At 38.1% G+C, this 20,691-nt stretch overlaps 1 protein-coding gene across 12 annotated transcripts in view; it reads left to right on the top strand.

The window, feature by feature from the left end:
• HERC1 (HECT and RLD domain containing E3 ubiquitin protein ligase family member 1) overlaps positions 1–20,691 on the top strand; it is a 102,454-nt gene that overhangs the window by 45,751 nt on the left and 36,012 nt on the right. For 9 of the 12 annotated variants that reach the window (XM_042039509.1, XM_042039508.1, XM_042039512.1 and 6 more), the window contains exons 15-32: positions 211–363; positions 541–673; positions 1,184–1,375; positions 1,860–2,081; positions 2,975–3,148; positions 4,380–4,494; positions 4,589–4,709; positions 6,070–6,241; positions 8,215–8,521; positions 9,825–9,948; positions 10,212–10,263; positions 16,167–16,438; positions 16,764–16,979; positions 17,069–17,189; positions 17,730–17,967; positions 18,872–19,065; positions 19,986–20,141; positions 20,374–20,480. In XM_042039509.1, the coding sequence (XP_041895443.1) occupies positions 211–363; positions 541–673; positions 1,184–1,375; positions 1,860–2,081; positions 2,975–3,148; positions 4,380–4,494; positions 4,589–4,709; positions 6,070–6,241; positions 8,215–8,521; positions 9,825–9,948; positions 10,212–10,263; positions 16,167–16,438; positions 16,764–16,979; positions 17,069–17,189; positions 17,730–17,967; positions 18,872–19,065; positions 19,986–20,141; positions 20,374–20,480 (3,069 nt within the window). The remainder of the gene's footprint in view (positions 1–210; positions 364–540; positions 674–1,183; positions 1,376–1,859; positions 2,082–2,974; positions 3,149–4,379; positions 4,495–4,588; positions 4,710–6,069; positions 6,242–8,214; positions 8,522–9,824; positions 9,949–10,211; positions 10,264–16,166; positions 16,439–16,763; positions 16,980–17,068; positions 17,190–17,729; positions 17,968–18,871; positions 19,066–19,985; positions 20,142–20,373; positions 20,481–20,691) is intronic. The other 3 variants (XM_042039518.1, XM_042039510.1, XM_042039516.1) reach the window with 2 other exon arrangements.

The raw sequence follows: 20,691 nt of genomic DNA, 5'->3' as shown, positions 1-20,691 counted from the left end.
TGACAGCTACCACAGTCACTCCTGTGACATGATAAACAATTGTAGTTTCGAGTTTGGTTATCCCGTGATCCACTTGACATTATCCAATTACTCCAGTCATTACACGTGCACATAGTAAAGATAAAAATGCTTCTTTTTAGATGATAGCTAAGTATTATAGCACTTGAAGCAGAGTTAATTGTTATCTTTTCCCCCCTTTTGTCTTAATAGGACCAAGCCTTCGGAGAACTGGAAAAAAACAGTGATAAATTTTTACTAGGTACATCATCATCAGAAAACAGCCAACCTGCTCATCTGCATGAGCTTTTATGTTCCCTGCAGAAACAATTGCTGGCTTATTGCCACATCAACAGTGTTACTGAGGTGCGTGTCCTTATTTTTAGCGTTTAGAACAGAAAAAATAATTCAGTATTCGTAAGCACCAGAACATTGTAAGTTTCCTTCTGAAAATCTTCTGTGTATTTGAAAGCTAAAGTGATCTTAAATAGTGACCCCCTTATATATATTTACAGAATTATTCTTATGTTTGTTTCCTTCTAGAATTCCAGCAGTGTGGCACTGCTTCACAAACACCTTCAGCTTTTATTGCCTCATGCTACAGATATCTATTCCCGTTCTGCAACGCTTCTTAAGGAAAGCTCTTGGAATGGTAGTGTTGGGGAAAAACTGAGAGGTAAATGTCCATGGAGAAATCAGTGATGATGGCTCTGTAAGCTTAGGGCACGTTTTCTTTGCTTAGATTTGAATGAAAAGATCCCTTAGTTGTCCTATATCTGCATAAAGTAGGCATTCCCAAATCTCCCCCAAAGGAGGAGATGAAGTGTCTACCCAGGAATGGCATCTGGTTCATGTTTTTGATAGGACATCTTGTGTGCAGGAAAGTACAGATTGGAGAATGTGAATTCTCCTTTCTATTCACCTTCTCTCCAGAATGTGAATGTGAACAGAATACAGAATGTGCATTATTGTTTCAGTTTCATTAGTTCTAGATTTCTCTTTTAAAAAGTACAATTGTGATTACTGAGAAGTGTGTAACTAACATAAGAGATTAATAAACCCATCAATTCAACCTTTATTATTTAAGACATTCTGAGATACCTGAGGTGCAATTATTTAACTTGTTAAATTGTGCTTACATAATTCCATAACTGTAACTAATTCAGGTTTGGTTTTTTCTCTGCAGATGTGATTTATGTATCAGCTGCTGGCAGTATGCTCTCTCAGATTGTCAACTCACTGTTGCTGCTGCCAGTGTCAGTAGCTCGGCCTTTGCTGAGTTACCTGCTGGATCTGCTCCCACCTTTAGATCGTCTCAACAGACTCTTGCCTGCTGCAGCCCTTTTGGAAGATCAGGAATTACAGTGGCCTCTTCATGGTGAGTGTAATAACAAACATGTTTTTAATCTGAAAAATAAACAATGGCACCTTTTGTAGCGTAATTTAGCTTTCCCTTTTAGGATGTCTATTTTTTTAAACTGTGTGTCTTGCTACATCTCCTTTTCAATTTCCTTAATGTATTAATATCCCTGTGAAATATTTTTTCTGCTTGAATTGAGTGCAGTTGTATAGTTTATCAGAACACAAAGAAATGTGTATTAGACAAAGCAAGTTCTTGGGCAGAGTTTAAAAGAGCCTTTACTTCATGAACAGCTGTGCCATGAATGGTGGTGGCCTCTGCTGCTGCTGTAGTTCCAATGTTCAGCGATCTGTGTGTCCTAGCTGCTGTTTCTTCAGTTGAAAGATTGCTGATTGAGGGGCAAATCTTCTATTAACTGGGAAATATTAGCAAGATCTGCCATTAATTTTGGAATTTGTAACACCTGAGCATTGGTTACTAACCTGGCCGTGAATACTTACAGGTGGCCCTGAGCTAATCGACCCAGCAGGCGTGCCCCTGCCGCAGCCTGCCCAGTCTTGGGTGTGGCTGGTGGACCTGGAGAGGACAGTGGCCCTGCTCATCGGGCGCTGCCTGGGGGGGATGCTACAGGGCCCTCCAGTGTCCCCTGAAGAGCAGGACACGGCCTACTGGCTCAAAACCCCGCTGTTCAGCGATGGAGTGGAAATGGATATTCCTCATTTAGGTGAGCTGTTCAGTGCAAGTGGCTAATGGTTGTTGTAAATATTTGTGTTCAGGTGTGCAGTTTCTGATGGTGTTTGAATAAGTCTCTGTACTTAAGGTTTGTCTTTCAGCATTCTTGTCTATTTGTGTAGTAATACAAAAAGTTCCAAAATGGTATTTAAGTATGTGATGTAGTTTATAAAGGGTCTTGGAAATGCATACAGGAGAAAAAAATCCCAGTTTCTCAGTGAAAGACTACGGACTTCACAGAGTTAAGTGGAAATGTTTTAATCTTAGATGTTCAGCATTTAACAGAGACTCCAGGGACTCAATTTTTCATATTAATTATTGGAAAATCTCTTATATTTTATTCTACTTGCAAAATGAATATTTTATTACTTAGAAACAATGCTATTAAATAGCAAACTTCAGTCTTTATGATCTACCAGAATTGTTAATGACTCAGCAATGGTGTTCCAGTCATCCCTTCCTATCTGAATGGGGCACTTGCTTTTGCTTCTTTGCGCCCTGTTCCTCTTAGTTCACATCTCCTCCTCCCCCCTCTGGTTCTGAGTAGGTTACTTCAAGACTTATTTACAAGACAGAGCGTTTTGAAATGGGTACAGGCAGTAGTTGCAGATGTATAGCTGTGCAGTTCAGGTAAAATGAATGATACAGATTTATGCTATTGAAGAAGAGTTGGATAATGCATCTAAATCTCCATAGGTTTTATGTAGATTGTATTTTAAGTCACTTCCTTATGTAAGATAAATTTGTGGAAGGACAATGACATGCCTTGATTTTTTTTTTTTTAAGTAAGAGGAAAGTGAAAGCTGGTTTAAATGCTATTAGATAGATGTGTGTAATCCTCAAAATTTGCAGAGTTTAATTTCTTTGGTATTTCCCTTCTGTTAGACAAATGCATGAGCTCCTTGTTAGAAGTGGCCCTGTCTGGAAATGAGGAACAGAAGCCCTTTGATTATAAGCTGAGACCAGAGATCACAGTCTATGTTGACTTAGCCTTGGGTTGTACAAAAGAGCCAGCAAGGAGCCTCTGGATCAGTATGCAGGACTATGCTGTCAGTAAAGGTAAGGTGTCAAAAATACCTGTGTGTGTTGAAAGCAAGTTAAATGCTCCAACTACACTCTTAGCACAATCCTGCATTTTCTTTGGCAACAATTTTTAATTCTACAACACAATAAACTTAATTTATTATTATGTTCTATGATCTTTCTTTTGCTTTTACTTTTACTTTTGACAGTGATTTCAGTGCTTGGCAAACACGTAGCTCAGTGTTGTTTTTCCCTCTGAACTAGTAAGAAGAAACTCTTGTTTGCTTACTCAGTTGTTTTTTCTGTTTTCTGAGTAGAGCAGGGTGAAACTTTCAATTAAAAAGAAAAATTAAAGGGGAGGAGATGGGGAAAGGCAAAGTAACTTACAAAATATGTTAGGAATGGAATGAAGGGGTAAGTCATCTTTTGTTTTTCAAGTCTCTGGGAGGCTGGTCTTACAGTAGTAATAGTTCTTCATGCTTATTGCCTAAAATTTGGGTTTCCTGCTCAAGCTTTCCAGGTTCCTTTTAATGAGATCCACTGAGCATTGTAGTTGTACTGTAACTGCTGTATCCGGAGGTAATTTTCTGTAGCTCTGGCCAAGCTGAGCCAGATAAAGAAAAGAGCAAATGGTATTGTGTGCCTGTTGAGAGCAACACAGGGAATTCTGTTACAGAATTCCACAGAAGTGGGAATTCCAGTAAAAAAAGTGCTGGTTATCTGTTTGCAAAATCTGAGTTGAATGGGCTAGTATGTATAATTTAGGCTATGGAACTGGGTTGCTTAGAAGCTGATGTGGGTCTGCTCTGTTCAGCTCACTGAAAGTTGTATGGTCGTGTTAGCATAGCATAACATGCAAAGTCATGGAACTTGCTGAGGAGCAGGTGTGTTAGACTAGACTTACGTATGGCCAGGTAAGCTTTGTCATTTCTGCAGCAGTTTACAAGGATTTACAGATAATGTTTAACAGAAAAAAATATTATAAGCATATTTGTAAAGAAAGGGGACAGTAATTTTTTATTCCCCGTGGAAAATTATGGTGCTTTTTGAAGTTTGTTCGGAAGTTCAGTTATTTTTTAGTAGAGCTGTATTATTTTCATAACTGTTCTATTTAAAGTGGGAAAAAGTTATTTTGAAATTAAAAAGTCAGTTCCTTAAAAAAAAAGGGATTTAAATGGATCAAGATATTGAATACAATATTGAAAAAACAAATTTTTTTGGTTTTTGGGAACAGTAGCCAGTTTTGATGAATCCTTTCTATTTTCAGATTGGGATACTGCAACTTTAAGTAATGAATCACTCCTAGACACTGTGTCCAGATTTGTCCTTGCAGCTCTTCTGAAACATACAAGTTTACTTAGTCAAGCTTGTGGTGAGAGCAGGCAAGTAACTTAAAGCTGCTTTTAAAAGTTCAGCTTGACTTCTTGAAAGGAAGTTTAAGTGATTCTTTCTGGCTTGGGTGTGATTTTTCTGCAGGTACCAGCCTGGCAAGGCCTTGGCAGAAGTTTACCGCTGTGTGTATAAAGTTCGGAGTCGCTTGCTTGCCTGCAGGAACATGGAGCTTATTCAGACCAGATCATCCTCCAGAGACAGATGGGTAAGGCTGTACATCTCGTTTCAGTTCTTCTGGCTTTACTGGCTATTATGAAAATATTACATAATGTTAGTTTCATATATATTGCCAGTATTTTTTTCTATCCTGTTGAAAAAACTTCATGAGTTTTCAAATGAAAATGGGCAGGGTATAATTAGGAGTCCATTAGTCTGAAGCATGTGATATTAAATCAATTAAAGCAAATGATTGGTTGGCATCATTTGACTCAAGCACAGCCTCGAGCCTTGTTTTCCCTGTTCCCATCTCTAGAATGCTGGGCCATAGAAGCCCTACAGCTTAGCTGGAGATGGCTCAGCTGTGCTGAGCAGGCCACAGCTTTGTCTGGCTAGCCGTTCCTGAATCTAGCTGCATTATCTGGGCCTCTAATCTCTGAACCTTTCTCTTCCCCTTCCTTGCCTACCCCTTCTTTCTTCCTCCATGGCCACATTATCTTCTTAGTTCTAGCATTACTTTAAGGTGACTTGTCCTTGTCAGCCCTGTGTGAATGTTTGATATGAGAGCACTGGGCCTGAAAACTGGCAACTTCTGAATCACTTTATTAAGCCAGGTCAGCATTGATGATGGAAGTGTTCAGAAAATTACAGGGTTGGGGCCTATTTGATGATACAAAGTAGTCCTTAAAGCAGATTTCTCTGATAGGATTTTGAATTGTGTTTTACTATCTACAAGCAAGATATTTTTTAATCAACAAAATTCTCATGTAACATCAGGATTAAGAGGCTTTTTAGCTGTATTTAAAGCACTAGTGGTGCTCTTTAAAATAGTGTAGGTGTGTCTCCTACTTTTGATTAATGTTACAAGGATGTGCATGTCTTGCCCACTTCCTTTCTTAGGGTAGGGGGTCTAACATAGCTGCAAGAGACTCAGCACTTCTGAAAGCACTGGGTGTGTGTGCAGTAAGTTCTGTTACTTCCACAAATCCTCAAACTTTAAGATGCAATACAGCAAATCTGATACATGCAGTAGACTTGTTGCTTCAGTTTTAATAGCATTGGGAAAAAGGACCTGGTTTGCTTTTGCACAATATACGCAGGCTTACAGTTTCTAAAGTCTTTGGTGCTGAAGTGTCAAAGTTTGACTGTAGTGTCTAAGTAAAGCATTACAAGGAGACATTTTTCTGTAAATAATCTGAGTCATAATTACAAAAGGAAAATTAAATTTTCCAACCTAAGTATTTAAAACCTTGAATGTAAACAACTGTCTTTGTTGTTTATTTCACACAATATCAGAAGTATTTTTTGATAGAAAATAACCTCTTATTCAATACCTGTGTCATTGTACTTTCATCTTTAATTTTGGTGAGCATTAATTTCACTTCATGTGTGTATTTTTTTAAATCAAGATGCTAGATAACCAAGAATCTGCTGATGTGGATACTCAAGAACATTCTTTTACTCGTACAATTGATGAAGAAGCAGAAATGGAGGAGCAGGCAGAACGTGACAGGGAGGAAGGACACCCAGAACAAGAAGATGAAGAGGAGGAAAGAGAACATGAAGTTATGACAGCTGGTAGTAAGTACTTGTTATGTGTGTCAGTAATGCCGTGTCCTTTGGCAGGAGAGTGTCTTTTTCTCTCTGAGGTAAAAGAGAGAAATTATTTAAAAGATTATGAAAGATTTGCCTGCATAAACATTTTGAGAGGTTTATACAATGGTGTAGTGCTTTTTATTGCTTCAGGACAGTTTTTAGATAAAATGGAATGTGAATACTAAGCAAGTTCACTGCAAATCAGGGCATCTGACATATACCAACACTTCTGTATGCACTGTCTACAAGACAATTGGTTTCATCTTGTTTTCTCTAAAGTTCTTGTCATTAGATCTCTGAGTTTTCACCACAGTATTTATATAGAGAATTTTGGCTGTGTTTGTATGTGTTATTTTATGTAGTAAGCTTTGAAGGGTAATGTTATTTTGAAGTTTAGAAACAAAACTGTTGATAATAGTGGACTGATTGTGCTGGAATTCACTGCTGCCTTAGAATATCTCTGCTTTTAAAAATGTGGAGGTTTTAGTCAGAGTTTGGTATTTTTAACACTATTTGCCATATTTCCTCCTGGGCTTTCTGAACATCTTGTTTAATTCTTCAGAAGATAGCTTGAAAAAGGTGAATTTCACAAACTGTTGTTACACTGATTGGGGCTTGAAGTCCAGCTTGATGGGGTAGTTAATCCTTCATTTTTGCAGTTTCAGTAAAGCAACAGACAGTCACACAAGGTTGGTTTTTCTCTGTCGTGAGCTGAGTGTTCTCCAAGACAGCATTTGTGTTAGCCTTGGAAAATTTCTGTAGAATGCACATAGCTTAAAAAGTTAAATTGGCTGACTTGAAATATTTTCCATAGCTGCACAATTTTTTTTTCTTTTCCAAATATTGTTCCTCTGGATGCTGTTAGAATGTTTATCTTTTTCAGCCTCTGCTGTCATCACCTGTTTTGCTGACAGTTTCCCATTAGGACTCCCACATTTCTGTTTGGGACCTTACTGACCAAAATGTACGTTACACCTTTAGTTTTATAGGTTTTGTTATTACATGGACAGCGCAGTGGGCTTTCCTGAAAGTGTGCAGTGGAGCTGAAGTTCACGTTCATGAGATGATTTGTGGTTCTGGAAGATTTACATGTTACCTGCTCAGTACATGCAGTGTGTTTTGCTGCTTGATTTGCAATTATTCTGGGCAAATGCTCAGAGTTCTCAAATTCCACCTGGTCAGGGCCTCTGGGTACAATAAAGGAAATGTATCCAGAAAGATCCAGACAGACGATAGTGTTACATGCACAGATAAGTAGGAAGATGATGGCTCTTTCACTTGTGTTCCTAAGGGATGCTGAACCTGACGTGTGGAGTTCTATTCATATCAGTGAAGGAAGTATTTAGTTTTACCTTTGCCTTCCCAAAGGGGAACTGAATCTTTAAAATTAAAACGATTAAATCAAGAGAGCTTTAGTTCTTTGGACATAGATGAGAAGGTCTCTCACATACTCTTTAGAAGAATCTGGCCCTTTAGACTACAGCAGAATTAAGTAAAGTGAAGGCTAAGAATTTTGATAGGATGTTCATTATACTGCCCAAAGCTAATAAAAGCCTGAAACTGTTCCAGTATCAAATTGGAGATATTCTGGTGTCTGGAATACAGATTTACAGAAGCATTATTTTATATGCATCTGCTAAAAGGCAAACATGAAATAATCTCTTTCTCTTTGATGCTATCCAAACAGGAGTTGAGTTGCAGTAAGACACTGGAAGAGTGTTTGGTGTTCTGTCAAAGTGCATTGTCCTTCGTTTTAAAATTAACGTTGTGTAAATGCTCATTTAACTTGTTTGCATGACTTCTTTCATGGCACTGCATTATTATAGTATTCTTTTACTGTTAGAAAAATATTTGTTCTTTACAGTGGGGCAGTTTTTGGCCCAAGATGTAGATGAGTATTTTATTCTCTGTAGCTTTGTCTAGAAGTTAAGACTTTCTTTTTGTGTTGCATGTTACAGAAATATTTCAATGTTTCCTATCAGCCCGTGAAGTAGCTCGCAGTCGGGATCGAGATAGGATGAGCACGGGGACGGGGACTAGACTTGATGATCCACCTCCTCAGTCCCAGCAGGAACGAAGGATCAGCACTGATCTGACAGAAGGGCAGGACGTGTACACTGCTGCCTGCAACTCTGTGATCCACAGATGTGCCTTGTTGATCTTGGGAGTGAGCCCTGTCATTGAGGAGCTCCAGAAGAGAAGGGAGGATGGGCAGCTCCAGCAGCCTCCCTCTGTTGCTCCAGAGGGGATTGGGCTCATGACAAGGTGGGCTTTGCTGACTCTACAGAATGGTTAACTCTTCTCTGCTCCCTTTAGAATTGATTAAATCACCCCAGTTTTCCTCTGAGGATTATTGCAGTTTTTTTAGAAGAAAATTTCTGCTGAGAGCAGTGTTATGCTTCTGTTGAGAATAGTGATTTTTCTTAATTTTCCTTGGCCATGCTAACTGAACCTGAAGAGTTTTATTCTGTGTGGACCCTATTTAAGTTTCAAAGTTGGGCTTAGGGGTAAGTAGTTCAGATCATCAGGTGTACAGACAGCATAAGGTACTTGGAAAAATTACTCATTTTTCCTGTAATTTGTGTTTGGATTTTTTTTTCACCATATGTGTGGTTTTTTGAACTGTGCCACTGTCCTATATAGTACTGTTAAAAAAAAATGTATACGTTTAAAACAAAAGTTTCAAAGCCTATTATGACAAAAGTGTTGTTCATGATGGCTTTTTATAAATATTCCTAACAGAGCCATGGGTAAGACTTGTTGCTAGGTGTAGGAGAAAAAAAAGCCAGACAGCTCATTGAATGGGAGAAATGTTTAATTTAAATACTATAAGTACTACATAATGCATTTTAATTTTCATAACCTGGGATATTCTTGGTAAAACAGATTTATTCTAAACTTGACCTCCCTAAACTTTTATTCTAGAGATCTTTGAGTTTAAAGTAGAATATAACACAGGAATTGTGATGCTACTAGTCTGAGTCTACTTAAGCTTGTACAGTGTACAGAACCCATTTTGATATTTTAAATAAAGATACTGATGGGGAAAATATTAAGATATTAGGAAGATTACATTCATTCAGTACCCTTTTATTCTTTTTGCCTCTTTTTGGAAATCTAGTCCCTAAAGCATGGGTGGCTGCCTCTGTCATTGTCAAAGTGGCTTTCATCTCCAGCATACCAACTTTAGGATGCATTTTATGGGTGGGTTTTTAATAAGTTCAGTGCTTTTTCACCCACTTACTCTGTCTCTGTTTCTTGTCCTCTCAGCTCAGAGTGTTCTGTTTACTCTGTGTAATACTTAACAAGGCTCTAGAGCAATCACTCATTTGAGGTCGCCATTTGTTCAGTTGACCAGTAAGGCCATTAAGAAGTAACAAAGTTTACTAATACCCTGTATAAGCATAATTGAAGCCATCAGACCACTCTTTTCCTCTTTAATGTGGTCCTGTGATGTTCTGTGATAGTCTGCTCCCAAATAAAACTGTGGTACCTGCTAAATTTGGCTATCAACTCTTACCTTTGTGTAATATCAGTGGTGTTTTTCTGTGTGTGTGTGCACCTGAAGCAGGAGTGAAAGTCTTACAGCAGAAAGTCGCTCAATCCATGCAAACTCAAGCTACAGACTGATGAAGTCAAGAAGTGAATCTGATTTGTCTCAGCCAGAATCAGATGAGGAAGGTTATTCACTGGTAAGTAAACCAGCATGATGTATTTAGGGATTGTCAATAGAATATTTAGATGGGAAGTACATCTGAAATATTTGTTTAGCACTATGTTTCAGTACAGTAATTCATTATTGTTAAGAGAAAGCACTAGTGGTAAAAATAATTTGAAATAATTATAACTCTGTTAACTGTCTCACTTTTATGGGTGAGGGATGAAATTTAAGTAATATTATGCACCACATATGATCACCTGAGGAAATGAGGCTTTTATTAATCTTTTAATCTAGAGTGGAAGACGAAATGTTGATTTGGATTTGGCAGCATCACACAGAAAGAGGGGTAAGTTCTGTTGTTTACCTAGTGAATACTAACCTAATAAATGTTAATGTTTCTTAAGTTAAACTGTGTTTGCAGTTGCATACAGTTTACAGTTACATAACAGGTGTTAAAGCTGAGCATTTAAAAATAGCATTTAAAATAATTGTTACCTACTGTGTGTTGTGTGAAGTTCTGTTGCTTTGTGGCTTGGTTATAGTATTTCCTTGGTTATAACTCTTCATTCTAGTTTCTAGAATTGTAATGCTCTTTTGAAACAAGTGAGTTTTTCTGTTAAGTGAATCAGAAACATTCATTCTGGTTTTGCTCATGTGACTTCAGGAATAAAAAATTGGGAGAGAAGTTCATATGGAATGTTCTATTCTTGTGCTAACAACGAACTTTTACCATAAAATGTGCTTGTGTCTGGAGAACTTGTATGCAGAAAACACTGCTTTACTTTGCATCCCTTGAATACCAGCACACCTCCAGAACCAAGCAACCACATTTTCTATTGCTCTTTGTTGCTGCTTCATTCTGGGGAATTGCAGTGAGCTCCTTAATAGAAGGTGGTGGTGGGACCAGAAAGTCCCACTTCCCTCTGGATGATGCAGAATCTCTCTGAGAATCATGACTCAGATCTGCTGTATCTGTAAAAACCATGGGAATATGCAAACAGGGATTAGGTTGAATTATGATATGCCTCAGTAACAGAAGCCTTGATACTTTTGGTAAGGTAAGAGTTCTAGTTTAAAAGGCTTCATCATTAAGCAGAGTACTCAGAGTTTTCATGCCTTCTAAAGTCTTTCGGAATTGTAAAGGATGCTATTAGTGGCAGCACCCATTAGATTTCAATATTTAACTAATGTGGAAAGAAATGCCTTGTCCATGCATAAGCAATTGAAACAGTTGAACAAATAAAGAAATGCACTAGAGCTGCTGTTACTGTGACAGCAGAGGTATCATGGCATTCTCAGGGTTAGAAGATCTATCAGAAAGGCCTCTGTCCGCCCCCTGATCTGCAGGACATTCTTTGAAGTCAGCATTTTTAGCTTTGCCATTAATCTGACACAGAACTCTGTACTTGATATCCTCTGTGTCCTAAAAGTAACCTAGGAAATGATCTTGGATTAGATCTCAGGTGCAATGTCTCATGAATTGTGGTTCCTGGACTGTTGCTTAGGCTGATATTGCTTTGGTCACAAGCCTCAGGGAGTGAGGAACAGTGCAAGAGTAGACTTCATCAACTTTTATTACAGCAAGAAGATTCTGTACCAGGTTTGTAACACTCAGGAGAAAGGGATAAATACAGTGAATCTGTCCAGAACCTAAAAAGAAGTTCAAATAGCTCATTTGCAAACTGAACACTGTGACAGCATGTACAGATGCCTCTGTTTTGGTACTGGGAGTTAGTCAGCACACAGCAATGCAAGCTTGTTTGCTTGTGCTGGATGATATATATGCCAGATTTGGTTGATAACCAATACCAGAGTTGATGAATGCAGGGTGTACCTACAGGGAAACATTCCTTATACGCCTGTCAAGGTCAGGAAAAGATCTTTAAATATTTGTGTGATAAATGGATGAGCTGTTCAGCTCAGTGCTTTTTATGGTCTTTTGTCTCTTGTGACATGTCTGTTTTGTGAATCCTAGTTATCTCTTAGAACTGAAGCATGTCCCAGTGTTTGGTGAGGGTGTAACTTGCAGCTTTTTTGGATTGTCCACCCCTTGTCAGGTGGCCAGCATAGTGCAGTGCCAGCTATGGATGTTTGGTGAATCCCTTTCAGTTTTATCTTTATTCTTGTGGTGTGCTGTGACTAATAAAGGGGATACTATATGAGTTCCTATGGTCTTGCAGATGGCTATGGAAGGAAGAGCATTCTCTTTTTACTTAATATTTTAGCTACTCAGTTCAATGTTTATTCTAATTGCCTTTTTAATTTACTCTGTCTAATCAGAAAGAGAACTGGGCTATTCCTACTTCAGCCTGAGGATTCTTTGAGTATCTTGTTCCTTGCTATTACTCAGTTATTTCTGAATTAGTAAACTTTTCCTTCCATCCCTACAGAAAAAATCGTTTTGAGTAATTTTGCAGTAAGGGATGATGAGCAGCACATTGTTGTTTTCTCCTTGTGTTTAAGCCCTTGGTTTTTTCTATTGCTTAGATTAATTTTTTCAATTTTCCAGATCCAGAGAGTATGCCTCCTGGTGTTGTACCTGTTGTGTACAGTGCCTGTGGGATGCTGTACACCACGTTGGGTACATAGCAGTAAGGAAAGCACAGCAGTGCAGTCACAAACATAGCTACAGATCAGTGAGAGTCCTCCACTCTTGGCTTTTCATCACGTACATCTTAACTCAGTGAATTTCAGTGTGCATCTGTATACTGTTCTGCATTACTAAGACAGCTGGGCTACTCCAAAAAAAGCAGCAACTTAAATGAAACCCAAATGGAATTGAAATATTTTAGTGTACCTGCAATAATGAATTCTGCCTTTGAAAACTGACAGATCGTGCTTAAGGAAGGGACTTGAACATTCAAGAATACACACATGAATGTGTACAGCAGTGCTAAAGGGGATTATTTCTTTTTTCTTTGAAGAGAATTTAGAAAGACTGTTATCTAGGCTATACTAATTCAGAACAAGAGTAAATATTTTTTCCATGTACCCTGTGCTGGTGTATTGTATGGATTGAGATGAGACTGATTGTTTAAGTCAGAATAATATGAGGCAGAGATTTTATGCGTATGTTACCTTCTGTTTCAAATGTCTGCTTTTGTCTTCTGATTCTTGTGTGGTGTAGTGTATTTACTCCTTTTTGGCCAGTTGAGCCCCAGAAAAAAGAAGAGCTTCAAGCAAGTAACTGATGGCATGTTTATTTTTTGTCTATAGCTTCCCTACATATTTTTTGTTTTATGAAGTGTGCATTGCAGCTGTGCCACATTCATTTAGAAAACTCATTATTATAAGCTGGCTTATAAGGACAAGTAAACTTTTTTTTTACTGTAAGCTTCAGGTTTATTCGTCTGTGCAGCTCTGTTCATGTGATTGTAGAGGCTTCTGGAAGTGCTGTGCTGCAATCAATTCTGTGTGATTGATGTTACACAGAATCAAGCTGAGCTCCAGCATAGTCATACATTTGATTCTTCTACTGATGTATCATCAAGAGGAAAAAAAAAATTTACTTTTAGGTCTCTGTGCCCTAATTGTTAAATGTTTATAGTTCTGAAGTATGCTCCTTTGATTTCTGACATATTTGTGTTTAAACTCTATCCTTTCAATTATAACCTCTATTGTTTTACATTTAATCTGTAACTCATAATCATTGCACTTTTCTCCAAATTAGAAGCAAATTTACATTGGTCTTACGTTTAAACATTCTTGCATTTTGTACTAAAGCAATTAGCTAAGACCTCATCTTTTCTTCAAATATGAAATAATTTAGGGTTTTATTAATACTTGGTTGGGTTTCTTTCTTACAAGGTTTGTTGCCTATCAAAACTAAATTTTCTTCTGATGTTCTGTAAATCTGTGGAAGGTCTCCTTTAGCTTATGATTTAAGACACTGGAATTGGTTTTTGTTTCTTTACAAATGCTTTGATTCTGTGCTGTGGCATAGTGCAGTGTCAGGCAGGTGGAGGGGAGGAAGCTGAAGTCACTGTGGGGTGCTTTGAACTCTCCTGCTGTACAAAGGTTGGAGGGCTTATGGGGGCTTTTGAAAGAGGTGTTGTGTAGGCAGCATTTTGTGGACTTGGAAATGATTTAGCTGTGCTTCCTGTGGTTAATCTGAGGCTTCATTTATCCTCTCCCCAGCCTCTGTTCACCATGCACTTGCCAGGAAACTGCTTCCTACATGAAGCTGAGTATTTTAGCACCTATTTATTCTGTTCTGTCCTATTTATCTTGTTTCTCACCTTCCACTTCCCCATGTAACTTCGATTTTAAAGGAAAGCTTTAAAGCAACTATTCTAAGAATTAATGTTAAAATTAGAGTAAGGTGATCTGTCTTTATTTTTGTTTTAAATATTATTGCCAGGTATAAATTGTAAAATTGAATAACAGAATTTCTTTAAATTTTTTCATAGTAAACATGATGAAATAGGTTGTCCTCTGTAAACCCTGTCATCTTACTGTGTTACATAAAGCAACAGAGATTAGGAAATTAGATTGCACTTGAAAAGTGCACTTGAAAAGTAGTGTTTGAACTTAATCTTTCCATTATCCAAAATAAACTTGAGTCTGCATGACCCAGGCACTGTGATGGTTCTTTCTGAAGCCATAGCAGTCTGCTTAGTAGCAAGTGTAGGGAATACTATGCAAATACACATTGACACTATTCACTGAAAACAGAATGGGATGTGAATAGGTTTTTGTAATTCATAGCCCTGACAATTAATTTTTTGGCAACTAAGTGAAGGTAACCTGGTTTACAAAAGAGAAGCTAAATTTCACAGTATTTTGAGTTTGTAAATTGCGTGAAGGTGCAAATTGTGACCTGCAGGTGTTGACTTTTTGGCACAATAATGGCATTTTGCCTTTACTTCAGGAAGAAAGTTGTGTAGGTTGCTGGGAAAGCTAGCCCAAGTTCAAAACCTCTGTGTCTGTCTTTGTTTGTTCCTATGAGCAGCTGCTGTAAGTAGGCAGCGTTTAAAGGAGGCCCTGAAATTTGGATCTGGCTGTTACCGTTGGAACTCAGCCTTACTGATGAAAGCAAACTTTGAGCAGATGAATTCCTGTGAATTTGTGTGACTTTTCCCTGAAAACGGCTATGTTTAGTAATGTTTGATATTCTGCTGATACCCTGCAGAAAGATGGTTAAAACTGAAGTAATATAGATTTGTACAAGTACTGTGAGCAGGTTTCAATTCTCCAAAGGTAGATAAATATTTAAACATTTTTTGTACGTTATGTAAATAATCCAGACTAAAATTTCAAAGTGAATTTAAACACAGTCTAGGTTTCCACAAAGGTTTCCAGATACTGCCTCTCTGTACAGATGGGAAGTTCTTCTGAGCAGGGTGTGCCCTCTTGTAATATTTTGCATGGCTCTGAGTGGGCAAACAGCACTTGCAAAAGGAGGAAAATACTGATTGATGCCTATCAATTAGCTGCTAATGAAGTTATGACTTGTCTGGCATGGCACTCATTTGTGCCAGGGAGAGAGTTCTAGCAAAACTCTCTTAGAAATGAGATCAAACCTATGGTGATAAATTCCAGTGCTGCAGACTGATGCTCATTTGAAGAAGTCTGCTTATTAGTGGCAGTAAAATTTCAGGTAATGACGTGCTGATGTCCTAGGAAACACTTGAAAACAGACTTGTGAAACTGCCAGATGACACAGATCTAACACTTACTCTAGATAGTGTTTAATATACATGTATCTATCTTGAGTCGAAGTACATGTTCTGCGTTAGTCCAAAAACTTTTCTGTTCTCTTCTGCAGTCACGAATTTTGTAAATATTTCATTCAAAATAACATTGTGCTTTTTCAAGGATATGAAATATAGTGGCTTGATTAAAACCAAAACCACTCTTGCTTTATGTTTAAACCTCAAAGTAAATATCCAAGTGCATAACTTGTGTTGGTAGAAAATCTTTTCTGTACTGTTTTGTCATTTAGCTGCAAAGCATTTTTTATTCAGTGTTCTAGCTTCAAGCTGAGCAGTTTGAGTGGCTTCTTTTTGCTTTTTCACGTGGCAGCGTGTTGCAATAGTGCTTAACGTTTAAAAGAAATACAGCCTTTTCTTTAGGGAAATTGCTGTAAATTTAAATCAAGTGTTTTGCTCTAAGTTGCTTAATGCATGGTATAATTAACATGAATATTCATTTTCCACCTATATCAGTAGCAGCAGCTCAGTCTTTACCTACAGCCAAAATGTGTTACCTGAATTGGAACTGATGAGACTTCCTTGTGTGTATCTTCAGGAGCAATACACAGTCAAATGGACTCTCTAAGTGACTCGTGGGTTCGACTGAAACACAGCAGAGATTGGTTATACACATCCTCCTACTCATTTGTTGAGTCTGATTTTGATCTCTCAAGATCCCTTGGAGTTCATACTTTGATTGAAAATGCTGTCAGTTTTGTAAGTGGAGATGTGGGAAACTCCCCAGGCTTTAAGGAACCAGAGGAAAGTATGTCCACCAGTCCACAAGCATCAATAATTGCAATGGAGCAGCAGCAGTTGAGGGCTGAGGTAAATTTCAGTTTAACAACTCTTCTTACTCTTCTTACATTATGCTCATTATAGGATTTTTAAAAAAATTCTATCTATTTTTTCTGAATTCTATCTATTGAAGACATTTTTCTTTCTTTCCTGTTAAGTATCTTAACTGGAACTGGGAACTTCATGTAAATAAACTCTAAAACAAAACCAAAAGTATTCCCTTCTTAAAAAAATGTGCCGAGGAGGAAACAGCAACCCCATTCATCCTTGCTTACAGTTCAGTATGATCCAGTTTCAATTTCTAAGAGTACTAGCTACTTATTTAATATTGTCTTTTGCCTGCCTTTATTTTTAGCTTCGTCTGGAAGCACTTCATCAGATTTTAGTGCTTCTGTCAGGGATGGAGGAAAAAGGCTGTGTACCATTAATGGGAAGTCGCCAAGTACCAGGATTTCAGTCTTCTTCACTGCTTACTTCTGTTAGACTCCAGTTTCTTGCTGGCTGCTTTGGTCTGGGCACTGTAGGACATGCAGGGGCCAAAGGAGAGAGTGTAAGATTGCATCACTACCAGGTGTGTACTTCAGCAGTTTTTGCTGCTTAAATAACCCAGTGATAAAAATCTCTCAGTTCTTAAAATATCTCTTTGTTTGTCTGGCCCAGGATGGTATCAGAGCAGCCAAGAGGAGTATTCAGATTGAAATCCAGGTGGCTGTGCACAAAATTTACCAGCAATTATCTGCTACATTAGAAAGAGCTCTGCAAGCTAATAAGCATCACATAGGTAAGCAAAGAGCAGATTTCCAAACCAGATGTTCTCTAACCTACAGTACAACAGATCGTATGTTTACCAAGGCAGACTTTGATATTAGCGACCAGGATTCACTGAATACCTATCTGACTACTTTTCCTAAAAGTGAGAAATCTGCCTTTGTTCATAGAGCCCAGTGGCCATTCATACCTGGGTTGTTTTGTTGTTTCACTTTGAGAACCAATGTGATGTACAAGTAAAAAAAGAAATATTTCACCCAGTTATGCTTACCTTAGAGAGAAGATTCTGGTTTGAGATTTAGCCTCAGAACATTTATATCACAAACTAGATCTGTGTGCTACTCTTCCTTGGACAGTTTTGACACAGAGTTACAGTGAGTTAAAGAGGAATGCAGTGGTTTATCAGAAAGACTACCTTGAAGTGTCTGACAAGACTCACTCTTTCTTTGATAATTTAATTAAATTGTATTTTGAAATAATCTGCTGTTCTTCTGTCTTGGTGTTCTTACTCTGAACATCTTATTAATTAAAAACAACTGTATTTTAATCTCAGAAGCACAACAGCGTCTTCTGTTGGTGACAGTCTTTGCTCTCAGTGTACACTATCAGCCCGTTGATGTCTCCTTGGCCATTTCCACTGGGCTGCTGAATGTGCTGTCCCAGCTGTGTGGCACAGACACCATGTTAGGACAGCCCCTGCAGCTGCTGCCCAAAACTGGGATTTCTCAGCTCAGCACAGCTTTGAAAGTAGCCAGCACGAGACTACTGCAGATCCTGGCTATCACCACAGGGTGAGTGTCCCTTGCTTTTGAGAAACTTCATCGCTGAGCTTATCAGCACCCCTGAAAAATTTTGTGTAAGCTTTCATTAGGACAATAAATGTTGCTCAGGAGTACGTAAGTGAAAGAGGAGTGGGGGAAAGAGTAGTCACATTATTCATAGGAAGGATGCAAATAAGACTAACAAGTATTTTTCAGTTGCAAGTGTTTGGACCTGAATAGTCACAACTTTGTGGTTTGTAAACACCATATTCTAGTAATCCCCACTTTGCTACTTTAGTTTTGTATGTAAGTGTGTTCAGTTGGTGTGATAAGACTTTCTGTTGCTGTATAAACGTCATTTGTGTAAAAGCAATACTAATAATGTTCCTCAGAGCCTGACATTGTGCTTCTTTCTGTAATATGAAATAATCTTCTGAGGAATAGTGGTCTCTGCTAGACTGTGAGACAGCGTGCAAAGTCCTTGCAATACTTAAGTATTTAGTCTTAGTAAAGAAAACACCAGTGGAGAAAGTATTTTCTAGTTGAAGTTTGATATACGGTACATGCATCTTCATTTCAGTGTATGTACAACATGTTGCATTTACCTGCCAAATCTATTATGTGAAAAAGCCTTATAATCCTACACCAAAAGAACCCCCCCAAACCCATAGAAACAGCACCCCATCTTTAGAAATTGCATTGGAATTATGATCAATTAACAAAGTTACTCTTTTTTCCTTAGAAAGTACTGAAAATGTATCCTTTGACTCAAAAGATTAGACAGTTTTAATGTGTTTAAAAATAGGGTTAAAATAATAATAAGAATTAAAGCCTGTGGTGGAGGGTGTAGGATGGGGAAGAGTAACTTGCTGCAATTATTGTTCCTTGGATCAGCTCTCAAATACTCCTACTTCTTCTTTGTATGTGTGTACAGAACCTATGCTGATAAACTGAGCCCAAAGGTGGTGCAATCTTTGCTGGATTTATTATGCAGCCAGCTGAAGAACTTGTTATCACAAGCTGGTGTGATGCTGATGGCTTCCTTTGGAGAAGGGGAAGGTGAGGAAGGTGAAGTGGAATCAAAAAAGGCAGATTCGAATGGTGAAAATGAGAAGAGAGACTTCAGAGGTAATTATCCTGCGTAATTTCTGTTACAGTTCTAAAATACCACAAAACATAATAGAAGAAACCACTGAATGCTGAGGGTCCTTATCCACTCTATTGTGTGTTTGTTTTTGTCAGGTCATTTTTAACTCTGTAAATTAGATTAAAGTCATCAATTGATTTTGTGCTCAGTTTAGAATGATACAGAATCAATGCACAAAGCTGCAAGGATAGGAGCAGGCTGAGAATAAGAATTACTTCATTGGGTTTGGAATTAGGAAGAGAATACAGTTTTCCTTGAAAAATGAGTTGGTGGTGGTAGAGTTTTTCATAAATGTGGTCATAGGAATTTAAATAACCTCAATTCCAAACCACAAATAAATATGGCTTTATTCAGGAAATTGTTTTATTTGCTTTGTATTACGCAGTTTTGCAGTCTGAGTGGATGGCAGGAGGGTGACACTAGTGTGTCTTATGAAAAAATCTGCAGCAAAAGATTTTCTGAAATACTGGTATCCTCACATAGCTTGCAGTCCCTTAATGAGCATTTTGAATTTCTGTGGAAATTGAGTTTGAAGAACTTTTAATTGTAGCCTGGTTTTAAGTGTAACATATGTTTTTGTTTGTGCTTTTAACTGTCTTCACTTATAAATAATGCAAAGGCTAATGAACTAATAAAATAATCAGGAATCAGAATATGAGCTCTTCCCACAGAGATCTCCCTCCCTTACCATGACCCACAAAAGTTTAATGTTATTTTCTCTCTCTGTCTTGCTGAGGAGCAAGAGTGAGAGCACAGCTTGGTGGGCACCCACCAGCCAGCCAAAGTTAACAGCCAGCCGCCATGTAATAACTGATCATTGTGCTTTTACCTGCGGAACAGGACTTCTAGTCAAGTTGTAATATTAAGGTTGTAAATGAAAACTTTTGGTTTAACTTCCTAGCTGCCCTCCGAAAGCAGCATGCAGCAGAATTGCACCTGGGAGACTTTCTTGTTTTCCTGCGTAGAGTTGTGTCTTCAAAAGCAATTCAGTCCAAGATGGCATCTCCGAAGTGGACAGAAGTCCTTCTTAACATTGCTTCCCAGAAGTGTTGCTCAGGTATGATCGTGTCAAAATGTGCCCCATGGTTACTTTGCATTTCTGTAGTGCAGTTACAAAAATTAAGCCCTGTTAGAACATGTATTACATAGTGAATGTTCATAGTGAACAGTTCAAACTAACTGCAGTACATGTGTGCAGGGATTACGCTCTGGGGCACTGGGCGTGGAGCCAGGGGCAGGCCTGAAGCAGAAGTAATTTTAAGATTATTGACACATTGTTCCATCTTCAGGAGTTCCATTGGTTGGCAATCTGAGGACTAGACTGCTTGCACTTCATGTACTAGAAGCTGTGTTACCTGCTTGTGAATCTGGTGTTGAAGATGACCAAATGGCTCAGGTCTCTATAAGCTTTTACACCTGTCTCTTCAAAAAGTCTCTTAAAGTTATAAATGTTTCATAGGTTTGTTCAAAATCCAAATCAAGTGAGGCTCAGTGTAGTTATTTTTTAATCTAAGAGCACTAAATATCGTGCTGTTTATACCTATGAAGCAAAGTAAAACAATATAATGTTACTGTTGTCCTCATGTTGGAGTTAAAATGATCTGAAT

This window comes from Corvus kubaryi, unplaced genomic scaffold (assembly GCF_017639235.1).
Source record: "Corvus kubaryi isolate FWS band 111438036 unplaced genomic scaffold, C.kubaryi_AGA036_p1.0 37394, whole genome shotgun sequence".
NCBI classification, from domain to species: domain Eukaryota; kingdom Metazoa; phylum Chordata; class Aves; order Passeriformes; family Corvidae; genus Corvus; species Corvus kubaryi.
Note: the sequence above shows the minus strand (reverse complement) of the source record. Positions and strands in the feature narration are given on the sequence as shown.